We start from the raw sequence: 18,909 nt of genomic DNA on the forward strand, positions 1-18,909 counted from the left end.
CGTGCAAAAACAGGGATGAGGAGTCACCCAGGGCTGTGCCAAGCATGATGAGGTCCACCGTGATCAGGCTCCACGGAGAGGCCACAGTCACGGGGAACCGGGGCTTTCTCTCAATTATTGACTCCGGTAATGCTTACATTTTTACATCCACAGAACACATCCTAGGGTAATGGTGATATTTTCCCAGTGTGCTGGAAAAAGCCAAATCGGCACTGCCTGAGCTGGCTAAGGGCTCCTGTACCCAAACTACTGAGGGGGTGGCACTGGCCTGTTGGGGCTGGTGTCTTTGAGGGGGTGAGGTTGATTCTGTGAGTACTGGGAAAACTGCACACTGGAGCTACTGGAATGGAACGCGGTAGCCTAGCTTTGCTGGCATGTCGCAGACAGGAGCAGGAAGGAGACAGCAGGGACCAGATGGGAAGGAGCAAGCACCTTCCTCCTCCAGCCTAAGCCTTTCTCTAGCGGCCTTTATTGGCAGAGCCGGGCAGGTGCCAGTGGCAAAGGTGGAAGTGGGGTTGGTCTGCAGAGGTCCCGCCCAGCACAGAGCAGACGATAAAAGATGGGAGCTGAGTGGCAGTGAGACAGTGGCTTAATAACTGACACATCCCTCCAATGACATCTTGCTTTTCCACGTTACGAGCCGATTGAGAGATAACAGAAGAGGGTAAAGCAGATGGAGATCTGACTATCAGCTCTAAACTGATACTGCAGAATGTGTAGGATTTAGGTTTATGGCAACAATGGGCCTCCGAATAGCACACCTCAGAAGAAGAATTACCCACCCAGCCGCAGGCAGTCATAAACTGTGGCCTCCTTTTTGCTGGGGGTCTCCTCTTGTGAACCTGAGTTATTGGAGGAGCAGAGCAGAATGAGTGCTTTGTAGGGTCACCTGGCCTCCAACAAAAAAAGGAGGGAGGGAGGGGTTGAGTTATGTCTGCTCAGTCTTGCTCCCAAACTCACCAGCCAGGAAACTTACTCCATCTCCCCGGGGAAGGTGTAAGGGTTAGGGCAGCACCGCAAATCCTCCTCATGGATACCCAAGAGTAGGGAGGACTCCCTACATAATGTAGAAGGTGATATCCCCAAAGCAGTCCACACAGCAGGGGACCAGTTCTTTTAGGTTGATGGTATCACTCTAAAATGCATTTTGGCCAAAACAATTCTATAGGTAGCAATACAGTGGATGAGCGCATACACAAGACTATCATGGAAAACTCAGAAACTCTTGATCATGCCTAAGTCTTAAAGCTTTTGTTCGTTTGTCTCTTTTCTTCATGGATACCTGTGCTCCTCCCTGTAATTTTATATTCTCTACCTCCAGGTATTTCTGTCGCTGACAGTGTTGCTAATGCTTACGATGGAATTTAGTGTATCAGTGGATCATGGTGTTCCTCAAAAGGCTTTGTAACTTCTGGTGGTTCAGAACGACTTGTATCTGGGAAGCTAAAGGTAGCCTATGCTGGATGTGGATGGAGGACTGGGCAGGAGACGGGAAGAGGGACAGGATGCTGCTGTGCATTTTACAGTCTGAGAAAGGAAGCACGGAGCAAGACTGGCTAGAAACTCCTCTGAATCTATCGGTCCTCCAGGTGTGGGCCACATCGAATGCATGCTGAATTTTAAAGAGATGCCATTTGACTTAAGTTTGAATAAACAAGGTAGGGCTGTCACAGCAATTTCCCTGAATTACATTTATTTTTGTCACAAGTCTGCCATTTGTAGTTTTCAAAGCAGTTCACAGGCATTGTTTTCTTTCACAATAATTTGGTGGCACAAATTGGACTAGGATTCTCATAGGTAGGATGAGAAAACGGAGTCTGAAGTGAGAGAAATAATCTCAAGGTTACAAAGTTGGTCCCACTGAATCCAGGACTAAAATCTGGATCTCCCGATCCTTAAGCAAATAAATCGTTATAAAATGTTGATTTTCTTCCTATAATAGAGGCTCTTATACATAGAAAGAAGAATTACAACACTTGCCTTTATGTTGATTATGTGATTATCCTACACATTTTAGATACTTATCTTTAGGATAACATCTTAAGCAATCTATGATGTTTATCTTTCAGATTCTAGTTTTAATGATTATAAAGCCAAGATTTATTTTGACAGCTTGCATATAGCACTCTTCACTCATTCCATAAATACGGATTAAGTGCCTTACTGCATTAGGTCCTGGGGAGACAGCCATCAACAAGACAACATCGTCTTTGGCCTTCAGGAGCCTCGAACACAGTCTTCCTGCTGTGTGATGGCACTTGTCACCCATCCCCATCTGGGTCCAGGAGTTAGGCTTTTCCACCAAGTGGAGGTGAGGGTCACTGAGCTGTCAGCTACTCTTATTTTTTTAGATTGGGGGTTTTGGAGCTCTGTCTTTGGAGTTACACTTAACCATCGAAGATCCCAGTGGCCGGGGACCATGATTTCCTGCCATCTGGAACCACATGGGGAATTCAGTTGGTTCTGCAGAGGACCTGAGGTGTTTTTTGCATCAGGTTTCTGTTACTATTCCATTCCTGCTCTGGGAGGATGTTCCCACTAACTGCAGTTTTTATTTCTAATACCTGCATTGTATCTAAGGACTCTGAGAATATACTTTTAAAACTAGTCCTGCCTTCTAATTTCTTTTTTTTTTTTTTTAAGCTTCTTGCTGTTTTTAGAGGCATTGCCTGAGACCAGTGCATACGCAGCTTCACAGCATGCTAAAAGCATTGCTCTTTCTTAGTCATTCTTATCTTTGGCTGCCATTTAGTGATTTCTATTAACATCGCCTTTGAATGGAAGATCACTGTTTTATTTGTATTGTGGTTCTTCTGCCCAAAGAAAGCAGCTGAATTCTACTTTGTTTCAAGGAACTAATATTCTAGTGCACTTTATTCCTTCTGATTGGCATTTCATCCTAATTGGAATGGCTCAGGCTATTTATATAATATTATTATATAATTATATAATATTTAATCTTCTTAGTTTTTTTCATTTATTTTTTATTTTTTTAAAAGATTTTATTTATTCATTTGACAGAGAGAGAGAGAGGCAGGCAGGCAGAGGGAGAAGGAGAAGCAGACTCCCCGCTGAGCAGGGAGCCCGATGCGGGACTCCATCCCAGGACTCTGTGATCATGACCTGAGCCCAAGGCAGTTGCTTAACCGACTGAGCCACCCAGGCGTCCCCTTAGTTTTTTTTTAGAATATGCCATTTTACCTAGATCCCTTTATGCCACTCAAAGAATTTAAGCTGTTTGTGTTGCCATGTTGTTAGTCAGAGATCAATGTAGAACAATCCTCTTGGCGCTGAGCATTACCACACTGGTGTGTTCTCCTTGTCCATTGCAGAAAGGGTACACACATCAGTGTGGTTTGGGTTATATTTTTAAAAATAATGATGATAGCAGGTGCTCAACAGTGAACTCCTAATGTCCTGAATTCCATTAGAGATAAATGTGTTAAAAGATGTTCTACAAAAGAACAATTAAGCCTTAAAGGATTGCAGGTTGTGGTGATTACCATTCAAAGACAAGAGAGCCTGTGGTTTTTGAGCACTGACAAACAGATGTGACCAGCTAATCTTTTATGAAAACACTAGCAGAGCAAATTACTCATGAAAAGTCTATTCATAGGAACTAATTGAATGCCATGTCCAGTTTAATAGTGAAAACTGAGTGCAACCAAAACCAGGAGAGAGAAATAATGAATAGGCAGTTGAAATCTTCCATTTGTATGACTTCTAAAAATAGCCTCCCTGCCAGTAGTACGTTGTCATGTCTGAGAGGCACAGCAGTCTATTAAATGGTCTAAGGCCCTTTAACATAACATGGAGAAAGAGAAAGGAGCCCTTGAAGGAGAAACTCAAGTGACCATTTGGATTTTCAGTGGTGTTATTTTACAAGGTTACGGTTGATGCGGAGAAGGCCCAAGAATGATTGGCCAGATCCTTAAGTTGTATTATAGCTTGCCAGAAATTTTCTTTGGCTTTGTTGGCATAGTCAGTCTGCTATAAGAGAATTATTCTTTTTATTTCTCTCTTAACTAGACTGTATCTAATAAACTTCAGTATTCAGTGTACAGGGTTGGTTCAGTTAATGGCCATGCATCTGATTGCTAAGTGAGTTAGTAATTGCCTAAGTGATTAACCCATTTTGGTAATGACTGATCATATATCTAAATTCAATTCAAGTAAAGAACATGGCATAAAAAATTGTTCCACGCAGGAGGATCTGCCATTACATTTTATTTATTTATTTAAAAGGTTTTATTTATTTATTTGTCAGAGAGAGAGAGAGAGCACAAGCAAGGGGAGCGGCAGGCAGAGGGAGAGGGAGAAGCAGGCTCCCCGCTGAGCAGGGAGCCCGATGCGGGACTTGATCCCAGAACCCCGGGATCATGACCCGAGCCAAAGGCAGACGCTTAATCAACTGAGCCACCCAGGCGTCCCATGCCATTACATTTTAAGTAAGAGTTTCTCTTTCAGAGTTTACACATTTTGATGTGGCTGGAAAAAAAAATCACATGCAAGTGTCTGACTTCATAATCCATGCCAGTTGACTCCATGTAGGAACCCTACTTGCTTTAACCTCAATGTATTAGCTAATGATTGCCTTTTATTTCTAAAAGTGGATTTTTTTTTTTACTAATTATTAAAGCAATACATGATCATTGTAAAAACATTTAGCAAGTTCAGAAATACAAATAAAAGGAAAAAAAATCATCTTTCTTCTCATGGCAAGCTATGGCCACAGTTACTGTTTTGGTGTATATCCTTTCTGACATTTTTCCTTGTGCTGCTGAGTGGCTTTTCCTCTCTGTCCTTTCTTTTGGGTTCTCTGCATTGCAGCTATTTGGAAATGATCCCAAGAATGTTCTTCCTTCTTGGGTAAATGCTTTCAACTCCTATCTCCTAATAAGCTGCTGGAAAGTTGGATGGATCTCTCTTCCTAATAGAATCAGTAGAGATGATGGGAGGAGTTATCGCTGTTGGTGGAGGAGGAGGAGGAGGTGGTGGGACTAATGTTGCAAGTGGTTATGGCAAGAGGGGATGGTGGGGCACGTTCTATGGCACTTAAAAAGAAGTAGACAACTGACAATTGCCAGTGGAGAGTCAGCCACCCCAGATTGGGAACAATGAACATGGACCACATGTATACATTGATCTGGTTTCCCACAGTACCTATGGAAGCATACTTTAGAGAATGTGTTCCCAGTTCTAAAAATATGAAGCCTTTATAAAAAGTAACCAAAATTCAGTTGGTCGATTACTTCCCTAGGACATTTGGTGATGGAGGAAAGAAACATTTGCTATGATTTTAGTTTTAGGAGTTGAGGCAGAGAGTATTTTGGAGTGATCCGTAACTAGCCATCCTTTCAGAAACTCATGATCCTGAGGAATTTTGTATGTTTTCTGATGTGTGTGAATGCTGCAATTTAAGCCTTGTTTTCAAGCCTGTTGACAGTGAGTGCACACTCATACACACTCACTTACACACACACACTCAGCTTGCTGATCATATGACATACCCCAGACCTGGAACTTTCATTACTTTTGTTATATCAGTCACGCACACTTTATTTTGCTTGGTAAATTCTTGCTGGGGAAGAATAGATGCTTCAAAACAAATATTTGACTGAAATATTTCAGAGCAAATCAAGAAGTATGTATTAAGAACAAGGTGACAGGCTCAGTGCTGAGTAGGTAAGTATCCGCAGTTAAATTATTGCTTGTCTTCCAAAATTTTTCTATCTCCCCCAAATGTTTGCTTTTCCTTTTATCCCACAGCCAACATGATTTCTAAGTCTTCTTTCCTCACATTGGTTGGCTTAAAATACAACATTTCTGGAAATCCTCTTTGGTGTATACCGAAAAGATCAATGACCCAGGGAAACCAAGCTTACCTTAAGCAGTTTAGCATTAAGAATTTGAGAAACCAAATCTCTATTTTTATGCAGAAATCAAAGGGTAGGATAAGGAAGCCGTAGGCTACTTAAAAAATATAGCACTTTTCTAAATAATAAATACCTCAAGATCTTACAGCTGATTTTGTAAGAAAAGAAATTGAAAGAAGGTCACCCACATGGGTGCCTAGGTGGCTCAGTCATTAAGCGTCTGCCTTTGGCTCAGGTCACGATCCCGGGGTCCTGGGATTGAGCCCCGCATCAGGCTCCCTGCTCGGCGGAGAGCCTGCTTCTCCCTCTCCCACTCCCCCTGCTTGTGTCCCCTCTCTCGCTGTGTCTCTCTCTGTCAGATAAATAAATAAATTCTTAAAAAAAAAAAAAGAAAGTCACCCACAGTCACACTGACTGATGGGCAAGACTCTTAGTCCCGCCCAACTTTTTTTTTTAAACATATTGGTAATAGTAAAAGTACAGATCATATCTACATATAATTTTGTATCTTGTTTTTCTCTTGTAATGTGAAAGTATTTCCCCCTAGTTTTTCTAACTGATTTTTGACTTGCTACATACCATTCCCTGAGTCGATAGGCACTTGTTTATTTAACCATGTCCCTTAAATTGGATCTGAGGCTCCTTTCTTCTTTTGCCAGTGTGTTCGTTTGTTTTAGCTACTGACAACTTCCTGTGAGAAAGAGGAGGATGAAGCGGCCAATGAGTTGACAAAATCGTTTGCAGCCGTATCATGCATTCGGGTGTGTATTTCAGGGTATGGTGCACACTATAGGATGTGATCTGGCCCAAAGGACACAGTGGTTAAGAACACAGGTTTTGGAGTCAGCAGATGTTGGCTTTATTTCTGGATCTACAGAGCTATGTGATTAATCTAGAAAAATTTCATGAACTTTCCACGAGCCTCAGTCTTTTGATCTGCTAAGTGGGAACAACCCTGTCTCCCTCATGACATTATGGCGAGGATGAAATGATTGGTGCTTGGTACATAGCAGTGCTCGTAAGATGGTTGCTGTTCTTCTGTGTCTCCACTATTCCTCATCTAAGTAGAAACAGTCACTTATTTACTCAGCATTTACCCAGTACCTTTTGGGTGCCTAGCACTGAACTCCAGATATTGGCGAGGCAGAGATGAATGAGGCTCAGGTCCTGCTCTGTGGGTCCCCTGGTCTCCAGGAACCCAGACAGTTGACTAGACAGACAAGACCCCTGTGTGACTAGGGAAGCTCTAGGAGCAGGTACTGCTTCAAGGTTGGCTCCTGGGAAATATAACAGAAAAAGCCCGGAGTTTGGCACACACAAGATCGAAGTTCAGATTCTGATTTTGCTGCTCACTTATTCTGAGGCCTTGGGCACCTTACTTCAGTTCTCTGCAGTTTAGTTTCTGCATTTGTATTCCTGCTCTACAAGTTGGTTTGAGGCACAGAAATAATATATACATAGTGCGCAGCGTGCAACAGATGCGTGAAGGTGATTATGCTTGACACCTTCAGGGCCCCAACAGTGGCTGATTTTTATGATCATGAATCCGACCAAGTCCAGCGTCGTGAGATGTCAAAGACTGGCTCGGTTGTGCTCAGGTTAGTCTGAAATACATTTTATTACAGTCGAATCCTTTGTAAGCTGGTCATCTGCACGGGATGTGTATGGTAATGTGGAAATATTAGAATATTCGACTCTCAATGAATAGCATTTCTTGGCCATTATGTAAAAGCCAAAGAAAAATGACTTACGAAGACACTGATTGCTTCTTTGCTTTGAAGAGCCTCAGAATGCAGAATGTCCGCACAGCCAAGAATATGGCTCCCACCATATATCCTGTCATCCCTCAGATGGAGCAGGGCAGCAGAAATTGAATCTGTTTAGCAGGATGTCTTTACGTGTGAAGATTTCTTGCTGCTCTGTGAATGCTTATTTGCTTATTTATTCATAGATGGAGAAAGTACTTTTCTTTCATTCTGTTTCCAAATTATAGCCCCAAAGTAACAGGCATCTAGTACTGATATGCTGAGAAAGACAGATGAACACTGACCCTCAATTAAAAATTAATAAATATGTTGTAGTGGTATCAAAGAACGCATTGACTTGGTCCAAAATGGAATGAGATGATGCTTAGCATTTTTATTGCAGAGGTCTTACAAGTAAGGCACATTAGATCCATAAATTGAATACATTGTATCAATTAGGACCTGTTATTTAATGCATTTTGCTTAGCACTTGATAATGTCTTCTGTGGTTAACTTTGAGTTTGTTTGTTTTTACTATTCAGCTGTATTTACAGGATGCCACCAAAATTTCTATTATTGCTGTTCTATCAGTCAGATGGTCACTGGACCGCATTTATTCAGCACCTGCTGAATCATTGTGTGCAGTGAGTGTGTAGCACTCTCTACAATTCTGGCTTTGAATCCTGAGCTACAAACTGAAATCAGATGAACAATGTCTACAGAAAGCTTGCAGAGGTTTAAAAGTAAGAAAAAACCAGGAAAGTGAGTTATGTTTCCTCAACCAGTGGGCCAGATAGAATGATAGGAGAGATTTTCTTAAACACACAGCAGGATTCATATAAATAAAGGGATGTAATAGTCACAAATACAACATTTAATAATGCTGTGGTTATCTATTTATCTATCTATACATATTTTAATAAAGATTGATTGATTTTTGAGAGAGAGAGTGAGCACATGAGCTGGGGAGGGGCAGAAGTAGAGGAAGAAAGGGAATCTTAAGAGGACTCCCTGCTGAGTGTGGAGCCCGACGCAGGGCTCGATCTCACGACCCTGAGACCATGACCCAAGCCAAAACCAGGAGTCAGACACCGAACTGACTGAGCCACCCAGGCACCCCTATATTTTTAAAATAATAATTTAAAAATAAATATTTAAAAAATTGAAAAATTATTATTAAGAATACAAATTTAAAAATAATAAAATCATTTTCCACTTACAGAAAAGTTGTGAGTCTGGTACAAAGAGGTCCAATATCTCCCTCGCTCTGATTCCCCAACTGGATACTACATAGTCATTGTCACTCTCCTCTTTCTAACCTCTGAGAGTAAGCTGCAGACATGGTGCCTATCAGCCCTACATACCTGCTTGGCTATTTCCCCAAACAAGGACAACCATAGGCCACCGACTGGCAACACTAACACACTGCTCTTATCCTGTCTACAGACCCCATGCGCATTTCACCAATGATGGTACCATTGTTCCTTTCTTCTTTCTGGTTCAGGAAAGGTTCACACATTGCATGCAGTTATGTCTCTTTAGTCTCCTCCTATTTGGAATGATTCTCAACACTCAAGTCTTTTCTGTCCTCGGAAGTTGTAAGGAGTGCAGACCTTCCATTTTGTCAGATAACCTTCAACCTGGGTCCACTGATGTCTCCTCATGATGAGCTTCAGGTCATGCAGCCCTGACAAGAATGTCATGGAAATGAAACTGTGTACCTCTTGGTGTATCTTGCTTGGTGTCACACAAGGTAGACCTGTCATGCCACCACTGCTGAAGGTAGTCTTGACCATCTGTTTGTGTTGGTGCTTTCCCAGTCTCTCCACCACAAAATTACCATTTGTCCTTTGGAAATTGATTAGTATCCTCTGGGGAGATATTCTAAGATTACACTGCACCTCACCAAACCTCCATTCCTTTTTTTTTTTTCTTCAAATTTTTATTTAAATTCTAGTCAGTTGGTTTCAGTAGAATTTAGTGATGCACACTTACATACAACACCCAGTGCTCATCACAAGTGCCTTCTTTAATCCCCATAATCCATTTAACCCATCCCCCACCACCTCCCTCCATTCTTTTTTATTAGTTGGCATTTTATTAGCATGGATGTATGGGTTCCTATTCTATTCAGTGGGTTATACTTCATTAATAGTATTACTTATTTGATTTTCAAATGATCCCAAATTGCACCTATGGGAGCTCCTTATATTTTATAGACTCTTGTATTCTATGGACATGTCTCCATCAGTCCTTGAGCACGTCCTCATTTCTGTACAAGATATTCAGAGTCTGGCCCTCAGGCCTACAATCAGCTGTTTCTCCAAAGGGCTCTGATTCCTTTCACAGAGGATGGTGTTTGGAAATCAGATCTGTGTGCTTGGTGTTTGGAAATCAGGATCTGTGTGCTCAGTATGCTTGTTGCTACCGGGGATCATTGCTTCTAGGCTTTCTTGGTGGGTAAAGACGGAAAATATATGTAACTGCAAACACACACACATCTATAACTCTTTCCATCTCTATCTGTGAGTATCTGTATTAAAAACCATTAGATCATACGAGTACTTCCAATTCCAATACAACATACCTAGTGCTTTCTGCCCTTACTCCTTTCCATCATTGTAAGTATATTCTCCAGTGCTAAGAACCTGGCTCTCTCCATCCTCCATATATTTACTTACTTGTTTCATCAGTTTATTTATTTCTTAGTGTAACCTATCTTCTGTGCCCCCTTTCCCTTCAGTGTCCCTCGTCCTCAGGTACTGCTGGGCACCCTACCAAGCATACCACTGCCTGCCTCTTTGTGGCTTCCCGAGGCCCCTTGGCCCCCTGCACCCTGGGTGCTGCTGGGCATACCACCTTTGTGCTCCTTTACGGCCCCTTTCTACCAGTGAGGCAGGTTCCTGCCACCTTTTCTGCACAGGAAGATAAGAAAAGACCTGTTTATAGTTTTCACCCCTGTCCCCAGTCACTGAGTTCCTTAAGAAGCAGGAGTGTGTCTTGTTCATCTTTGTAGCCCTACAGCCTAGCAATATTGAGTTATCAGAAGTGTTTGTTAATTGAGTGAATACATGAAATAATAAATAAGCATGGCATTTAGGAGGTAAAAAATACTATTTTCAAACATTTCCAAACACTCCTTTCCCCCAGAGGAAACATTTTTCCACACCACCCATATTAATGGAAAAAGTGGACCACTCTGGCTGAAGCTTCTCCCTTCTCCCTTTGAGGTGTGCCTGGACTGAATGTTTGTGCCCCCCCAAATCCATATGTTGAAGCCTAATCCCAATGGGATGGTGTTAGGAGGTGGCTACATGATTAGGTCATGAGAGTGGAGCTGCCATGAGTGGGATTCGTACCCTTATAAGAAGAGGCCAGCTCACCCTCTATTTGTCCCATGAGGACCTAGCAAGAAGTTGGCCATCTGCCACCTGAAGGTGGGCTCTCCCCAGAACGCGGCCATGCTGGCTCTGTGATCTCAGCCTTCCAGCCCCCATACTGTGAGAAATAAATGTTTATCGGGTAAGTGCCCAGTCTATGGTACTCTGTTCCAGCAGCCCGAGCCGACCAAGACGTGCTCGGCATGGTTTCGGGGACACAGCCAGTGTCTCTGCATTCCTTGGTCCGTTCGTTGGCTTGTACACAGCTGAGCGCCAGACAGGGTGCTCTGCTGGCCCCTGGAGGAACGCGGGTTTTTAGGCAGGGAGGTGACTGGTCCTGCAGAAGTGAGGGTGATGTGGCCTGGCTGGAAGCAGTGGAAATGGGGAAGGAGGCAGGAGTGTGGTGGATGCCAGCAGGATGTGGAGGCACGGGAGGCGACGGGTCCAAGAACCCAAAGCTGTAGGCCTGGCCGGCGGGGACCTGCTCAAGGCCTGAGGCAGGTAGAGTAAAATCTTGCAAGGTAGTCAGTGGATTTCATTTTAGATGTGATGAGTTTTTCTTTTCTTTCTTTTTTTTTTAAAGATTTTATTTATTTGACAGAGAGAGACACGGCGAGAGAGGGAACACAGGCAGGGGGAGTGGGAGAAGGAGAAGCAGGCTCCCCGCTGAGCAGGGAGCCCGATGCGGGGCTCGATCCCAGGACCCTGGGATCATGACCTGAGCCAAAGGCAGACGCTTAACGACTGAGCCACCCGGGTGCCCCGAGTTTTTCATCTTTATGCTCATTTAGTGGCTGATGAAAATGATGTAAAGTGGCTCAAGAAAACTCACCCAAAAAGAAACACCATGAGGGGACATAACTTGAGTTTAGCCGGACACTTTTTGGTGTGTGCTCACTCTGAGCCAGGCAGCGGCCCCGTGTGGTTTGCACAGTGACAAGCATGGTGACACGGTCCTTCTCTCATGGACACAGGAGGCCCTGCACGAGGGGAGGCAAGTGTGAGGCTCTCATGCAGGTAGAAGTCTGGGTGTGCTGAGGCGGCATGGAGACCAGGGAGCCCTCCTGAGGGTGCTGAGATCTGAGTGGGGAACAGGGTTTGCCTGGGCCACTGTGGGGAAGGGTGTTTCCGGCAGAAGGAACAGCAGATTCCCCAGCTCAGCTCACAGCCACCTCGTCCTGGTTGTTTGGGCCACAAACACTGGGTCACTCGGATTTCTGTCTTCTTCCATTCCTGGTGTCCCATCTGTCAGAATATCCGACACGTCCCACCACCCTGTTTCCCTTGTAGTTCCAGGGAACTGCAAGAATCATGCCACTGGTCTCAGGCCTTCTGCTCTCGATGGTCTCTTCCCAGGGGAGCCCTTGGCTTATCCTGTTAAACAAGAGTCCGTTGTGTCACTCCACTGCTCAAAACCCTCCAGGGGCTCCTCTCTCCCTCCAGGTCAACAGACGGTCCTTAGTGACGATCAAGTCTACCCCAGCCCCCTCTCCCCTTTGCTTGCTGCCTCAGGGCCTTTGCCCTGGCTGGGAGCTCCCTCTGCCTGCAATATCGAATTAGTGAATAGGGGTAGACTTTGGGGGAACCAGTAAAATGCACCCTCATGCTGGGCAGAGGTGATGCCAGCATGTGAGGTGGAAGCCCAGGTAGCTGATAGCCATTTGAGAAGCTGGGGTAGGAAGCCATTTAGAGATTGGGGACAATAAGCTCTTAAATGCGTGGTGGCTATCCTGGTGCACCTTTCCAGTCATAAAATGGGAATAACTTTTGATGTCACCCTTTCAAAGGTGAATGGCAATGCAGAGCACAGCGAGTCACAAATATTTACTGGGATAATTTATATTTGCCTTTGAAACTCATTGTGAGTATGGTGTTTGGCAGCCAATTTACCGTTTCCGGGGTTTGGTTTGGCTTGATGGACTTGCAGTGTCTGAGGGCTTTTCACCGGGCAGTGGGAGAATCCGGCTGGGGGCAGAGGGAGGCCAGGCTGGTGTCTGGCGGCCTTGCCAACGTTCCAAGGCCATGACCTCATGGTACTGCTGACAAGAGCCAACCCTTTGGACACGTGCTAGGTGTGGGCCCGGCACTAAATGCTTTGCCTTAGATGATCTCGTTTAATCCTCAGGAAACCTTGGGACGTAGATATTATTATTAGCCCTGAATCCACAGATTAGCAAACTGAAATGTAGGAAGGTTAAGTAGCTGGAAGGTCAGCTAGGAACGGCAGGGCAGAGCTGTAGACGCGGGCTTTGTCCTCATCCCTGCATAATAGTGTTTCGACACAGCTTCACCACCACGTTACGGCAGCACGAAGATGTTATTCTAAAGCACGTAACATAAGAAACTTACTGCTTTTCACGGCAGTTTTGATTTTATATAGCACGGATTAAATAAATAACCAAGTAATAAAATTAATTGATTAATTAAAATTTAAAAAAATAATTAAAATGAAATAAAATAAAAAAATTTAAAAAAATGTTTGAAGCCCGGTGTCAGGGAATAGGTGTGTTTTGGCATTATTCTGGAAGAACTGCCGGGCCATACTGCACTGTGTGTTGTAGGTGTGGTGTCTGGATTAGCACCAGCCGTCGCTTTGAAGAAGGTGGCTCAGATTGAGAGCCCTTGGCCGTTACCTGTGAGTTGGTTTGAAGTCAGTAAATGAGCCTTTCTGGTGCCGTTAGAATGAATCCTTGGCAAATTCTCTGGGCAATTCCTAGCTGTTGGTCCCAAAGAATATGGCAAGTTAATGGAGAGGATGTTTGCTGCCCACCACACCTGAGGCCTGACTTTCCTCCACCCAGGTGCGTGTCTTGGGAGGGGGCCAGCAGGAGACCAGTGTCGTGTCGAGGGGTGTGCTGTGATTAGCGTTGACCTTTGCTGGTATACAAAAAAAAATTTTGTCCAAACCGTTTTAAAAATAACAAGCTTCTTGGGGCGCCTGGTGGCTCAGGCGGTTAAGCATCTGACTCTTGATTTCGGCTCAGGGCATGATCTTGGGGTCCTGAGATCGAGCCCTGTGTCCGGCTCTGCATTCAGCAGGGAGTCTGCTTGAGATTCTCTCTCTTTCTCTCTCCCTCTGCTCCCCGCCCTTCTCTCATGTGCCCTCTCTCCCTCTCAAATAAATAAATAAATCTTAAAAAAAACACAAGCTTGTTGGAAACAGTGTTTTAATTTAAAATTGGGTCTTATATATATATTTTTTATACCATTTTTTTTTATTATGTTATGTTAGTCACCATGGTTTACTTGGAAAATGGCCTGTAGGGCAGGGAAACATACAAACATTTTCTAACCACGGCGCACACAGAGGATGACATTTGCATTGCATGCCAGGGTAAGCAGTAGGTGCTCATGGCCAGGGTGGCTGCCTGGGGCCCTGGGTGGCCCCAGGGCCCATCTACTATCCAAGGGTGGAGCCCATCGAAGTTTCTGCCCCCTCACCTGGCACAGACCAGCAGGAGGGAAGATCTGATGGTTGGTATTTTTAAACCCAGTCCTTATATTTCTGCAAAAATGGCTTTATGGGAGACTTCCCCATTCTTTAGGTGTTTGGTTATGAAGATAAGTTCTTATTTGAGGGGATTCCAATTTCCAAAGTTTACTTTTTTAGAGAAAAATTGTTTTACAGTGATTCTGTATTTGTACCTTGTCCTAGGGAAACTTAAGGTCATTAAAAAAATAATAAGACCCCTACTTTATAACAGAGGTGGATATATGGTCATCTGTAACATAGAATTGGAACATCGCTTTTATGACTTTAATAATTATAACTGGTTCTATCATGATGGGCAGTTTCTAAGGAAATGTCCTTAAAGTCCAAGCTTGGGCACTGACATTTTTCAATTAAAGACATGAAACTCATCAAAATTAGTTAAGTTTTCTCCCAAGTGAAGACCATGGTTTTATTTATTTATTTATTTATTTATTTATTTATTTATTTATTTATTTATAAAAGATTTTATTTATTTATTTGAGAGAGAGAGAATGAGAGAGCATGAGGCGGGGAGGGTCCGAGGGAGAAGCAGACTCCTCGCTGAGCAAGGAGCCCGATGCGGGACTCGATCCAGGGACTCCAGGATCATGACCTGAGCCGAAGGCAGTCGCTTAACCAACTGAGCCACCCAGGCGCCCAAGACCATGGTTTTAAAATAATTAATATGTATCTTCCTATGGGGTGATCATGATATAAATACATAAACTGGACATTCTGATACGAGGAAGAATAAAAAGCAGGGAGACTGTGCCGTCATTAAAAAGAAGATTCTTCAAAGCACCGACTGAGAGATGAAGGTGCTGGCCATGAATGCAGGGTCTGTTGCGTTAGGTCATTAAGATGGACGCTGGCTGGGGTGGGGCTCTGGGATGCTGGGTTCCCTATTTTGAGTTTCATGGTCCTTGACTCCTCCTCTCACGTTTTGGGTTTCCAGCTGAGGCGCTGAGACACAGATTGGAAGAACTGGAGAAAGAGAAGAGCAGCCTGCACTTCCAGCTTCCTTCCAGGCAGCCGGCCCTCTGCAGCCTCCTGGGCCACCTGCATGCACAGGCCCAAGCCGCCGTGCGCCTCAGGGCCGCTCAGCCGTGAGTGCTTGGGATCGCCCCCACTTTCCTCTCCTGGCTCCCACATGGTGAAGAGCGGGGAGTGGCTTAGCTAGGGAGAGCCTCAGCTGCTTTTTCCTGGGAAGCACCCTTTGGTTGGTTGGGCAGGTGGTGGGGGGGGTCCTTCCAGAGTGAGCGACTGGTGTGGGTCATGCTCCGGTAAGAAGCCATTTCTGCTCATTGACAGGGAGAGACCCTCCCCAGGATCTGGGTGCTAAGCTTCCCCTGGGAAGCCAACCCTCTCAGGTGGTGGGGTGGATTTGCTCTTGTCAGGAGCCGCTTGGTAAGCCTGTAAGATCCACAGGTGGTCCTCTCTACTGAAGGCTGAAAACACATCCTCCTCCTGACCCGCACTTCCAGCTCCTGATCAACTTTTGCTATTTCTGCTACCCAGGGGTCCCCTGGGATTGGTGGTATGTAGGGCGCAACTGCTCTTTCTAATGCAGTGGCTCTCAATCCTGGCTGCATGTTTGAATCACCTGGAGCGTTTTTAAATGTCCAGCTTCCGGCCACACCGACCAAGTCAGGCTCTCTGGGGGTGGATCCCAGGCGCTGGCACGTCTGAAAAGTCTGAGGACCACTGCTCCCATCCACCTGCTTGTTGCCTCTCTTCCGGATAAAGGCTTGCAAGGGAACATGTTTGTGACACATGCTATCAGCCTAATCACAGTTCAGGCCTGCCTCTACTTAGGTATAAACATGGCTACAGCAATTATATTTTATTTCCAACTTCCAGTGAGCCCCAATAATCACAAGATTATTGTCTGGCTCATTCCTATTAAGTGTACATGGCATCGTTCATTCAGTCTATCTTGGTGCCTCCCTACAGCCTGTCTTAACAGTGATGCCAATTATTTTCTCATATTCTCGCCCTGCAGTTTGCTGGTAGCATGTAGCCGAGTGCCTGGCCCCTGGCAGGGGCTTCCTTATAAATATTTGTTGAGTGAACTTTTACTGGGCTTCTTAAAGAGCAGTTGGATTGCACCTTCCTGTTTCTATTCATTTTTTCATCTGACATTGAGGTATCACTTCATTTCCTCTCCCTTTCTCGCATGGGGTCCTTCCCAACGTGACTTTCTACTGGATTCTTTCTTTCTTTTGTTCTTTGAGGTTCTTTCTTGTCCTTCCCTCCTGTCTTGGGTCATTGTTAGCATCTGCCAATGTATTGTGTGTCTATTTATTTAACAACATTTGTGTAACAGTTACCAAGTGCTTTAGAAATTAACTACTTCTTTTCATTTTTATTGTGAGAAAGTATACATACCATACAAGTTACCATTTCAACCATTTTTAAGCGTACAGGTCAGAAACATAAGTTCATCCACATCGTTGTGCCACGGTCACCACCGTCCATCTATAGAACTCTTGTCATCTTCCCAAACTGAGACCCTGTCCTTACTAAACATGAGCTCTCCACTCCCCAGCCTGCCCCCAGGCCCAGGCCACCACCTTTCTACTTTCTGTCTCTCTGAATTTGACTCTTCTAGGGATCTCATGTAAGTGGAATCACACAATATTTGTCCTCATTTCACTGAGCATAATGTCCTCGAGTTTCATTCATGTCATGCCACGGGTCAGAATTTTCTTCCTTTGGAAGGCTGAGTACTATTTCATTTCATTACTATTTCATCGTGAGGATGGACCACATTCTGTTTATCTAGTCTTCCTGCAATGGACTTTTAATCCTCAAGACAATTCCAGGAGGTAGAACTATTTTATATCTGTATCTATATGAAGATCGACAGCATTGTCATCTGTATTTATATTTGTACTTGGCCCAGGAAAGGTTAAGGGGCTCATGCAGAACCCCCAGCAGATGGGTGCTGAGCCCGGACACAGGGCTGGCGGTCTGACATGGGTCCTGACTTGGAACTAGCTCGCTGAGCTGCCTAAGCCTGAGCTGGCAAAGGCTTTTCAATGATTGTCTCTTTAGCCTGCATGTGATTTGAATGGAGATCGACGCTTTAGTTATGATCTTGGCTGAGTTTCTTAATGGAACACGATGAACACGGTATCACCCATTCTCACTCAGTTAGGTTACACCATCTGACATTCTTTCTCTCTGTGACTTATAAAGATGGCAGTTTCATAGAGTTCAATTTAATATGTTCCCCATAAAAGTGTAGGCCTTTATTAACCATTTATTAAGCTAATATAAGCTGTCGGCTTACCTTGTTAACTGTTATCCCCTATCCTTTTCCTCAAGGGGTTACCTGCATGCTGTGCTTTTAGTTCTCATTCTCTTTTGGGTTGAATGGGATCTGACCTCTATGATCTGATTTCTGACCTGATTTTTATCTGTCATCTGATTTCTATCTCTCTCACTGCTTGCAGTCAGCAATGATTTTCTGTTAGATTTAAAGGGCATTTTTCAATTCTTATTTTTCCCTTTATCATTGCATGGTCTGGAATTTTTAATCATTCAAATTCATTCCTAAGACTCTCCCCCCCCCCCCCCCCCAGCCTTTCATGACTCACCCTTTCCTGGTCTTCTTGCTACCTTGCTGGCCGTTCTTCTCAACCGCTTGTGAGCTCCTTTTCCTCTCCCCGTCTCCTTGATATGGATGTTCCTCTGTCTTCTGTTCTACCCTATCCTGTCTTCTCACTTTATATATTCTCTTTCTGGGTAATCTCAAATACACACATGCTTCGGGTACCATTAACATACTAATTTTCCTCAAATTTATGTCCCTAGCCCTGATCCCTATCCAGAGTTCCAGTCTACCATTCGGCTTTTATTGAACATCTCCCTGACTTTGACTGAGTTTACTATCTCTTTATCGTTATTTTATCCTAAAAAATTTACTGTATTTTTATCCTTGCCTTTACTAAATTTATCTTAAAACTATTTATTAGATTTACCGTCCTTCTCCCCAATCCACCCCTTCTCCTATATCCCTGATCTCAGTGACTTTGTCATTGACCCAGTTATCCAGGTAGGAACTCTGAGACATACGTGGCCCCTCCTTTTGCTTTGCTTCCAATTTCATTGTTGATCCTACTGTCTAAACTTACCTCATTCCCACTCACTTTGCTCACTCATGTCACTCAGTTTCTATTTTTTTTTTTTTTTTTTTAGAGAGAGAGTGTGGCAGAGGCACAAGTGTTGGGGAAGGGGCAGAGGGAGAGAGAATCTTTTTTTTTTTTTTTTTTAAAGATTTTATTTATTTATTTGAGAGAGAGAGAATGAGAGAGAGCGAGTACATGAGAGGGGGGAGGGTCAGAGGGAGAAGCAGACTCCCTGCCGAGCAGGGAGCCCGATGCGGGACTCGATCCCAGGACTCCAGGATCATGACCTGAGCCGAAGGCAGT

At 44.1% G+C, this 18,909-nt stretch overlaps 1 protein-coding gene across 1 annotated transcript in view; it reads left to right on the forward strand.

Annotated features, from left to right (window-relative positions):
* DISC1 (DISC1 scaffold protein) overlaps positions 1 to 18,909 on the forward strand; it is a 369,242-nt gene that overhangs the window by 93,802 nt on the left and 256,531 nt on the right. The window contains exon 4 of the mRNA XM_035008463.1: positions 15,429 to 15,579. Coding sequence (XP_034864354.1) covers positions 15,429 to 15,579 — 151 coding nt within the window. The remainder of the gene's footprint in view (positions 1 to 15,428; positions 15,580 to 18,909) is intronic.

This window comes from Mirounga leonina, unplaced genomic scaffold, assembly GCF_011800145.1.
Source record: "Mirounga leonina isolate KUSES-001 unplaced genomic scaffold, KU_Mleo_1.0 Mir_152, whole genome shotgun sequence".
Classification (NCBI taxonomy): domain Eukaryota; kingdom Metazoa; phylum Chordata; class Mammalia; order Carnivora; family Phocidae; genus Mirounga; species Mirounga leonina.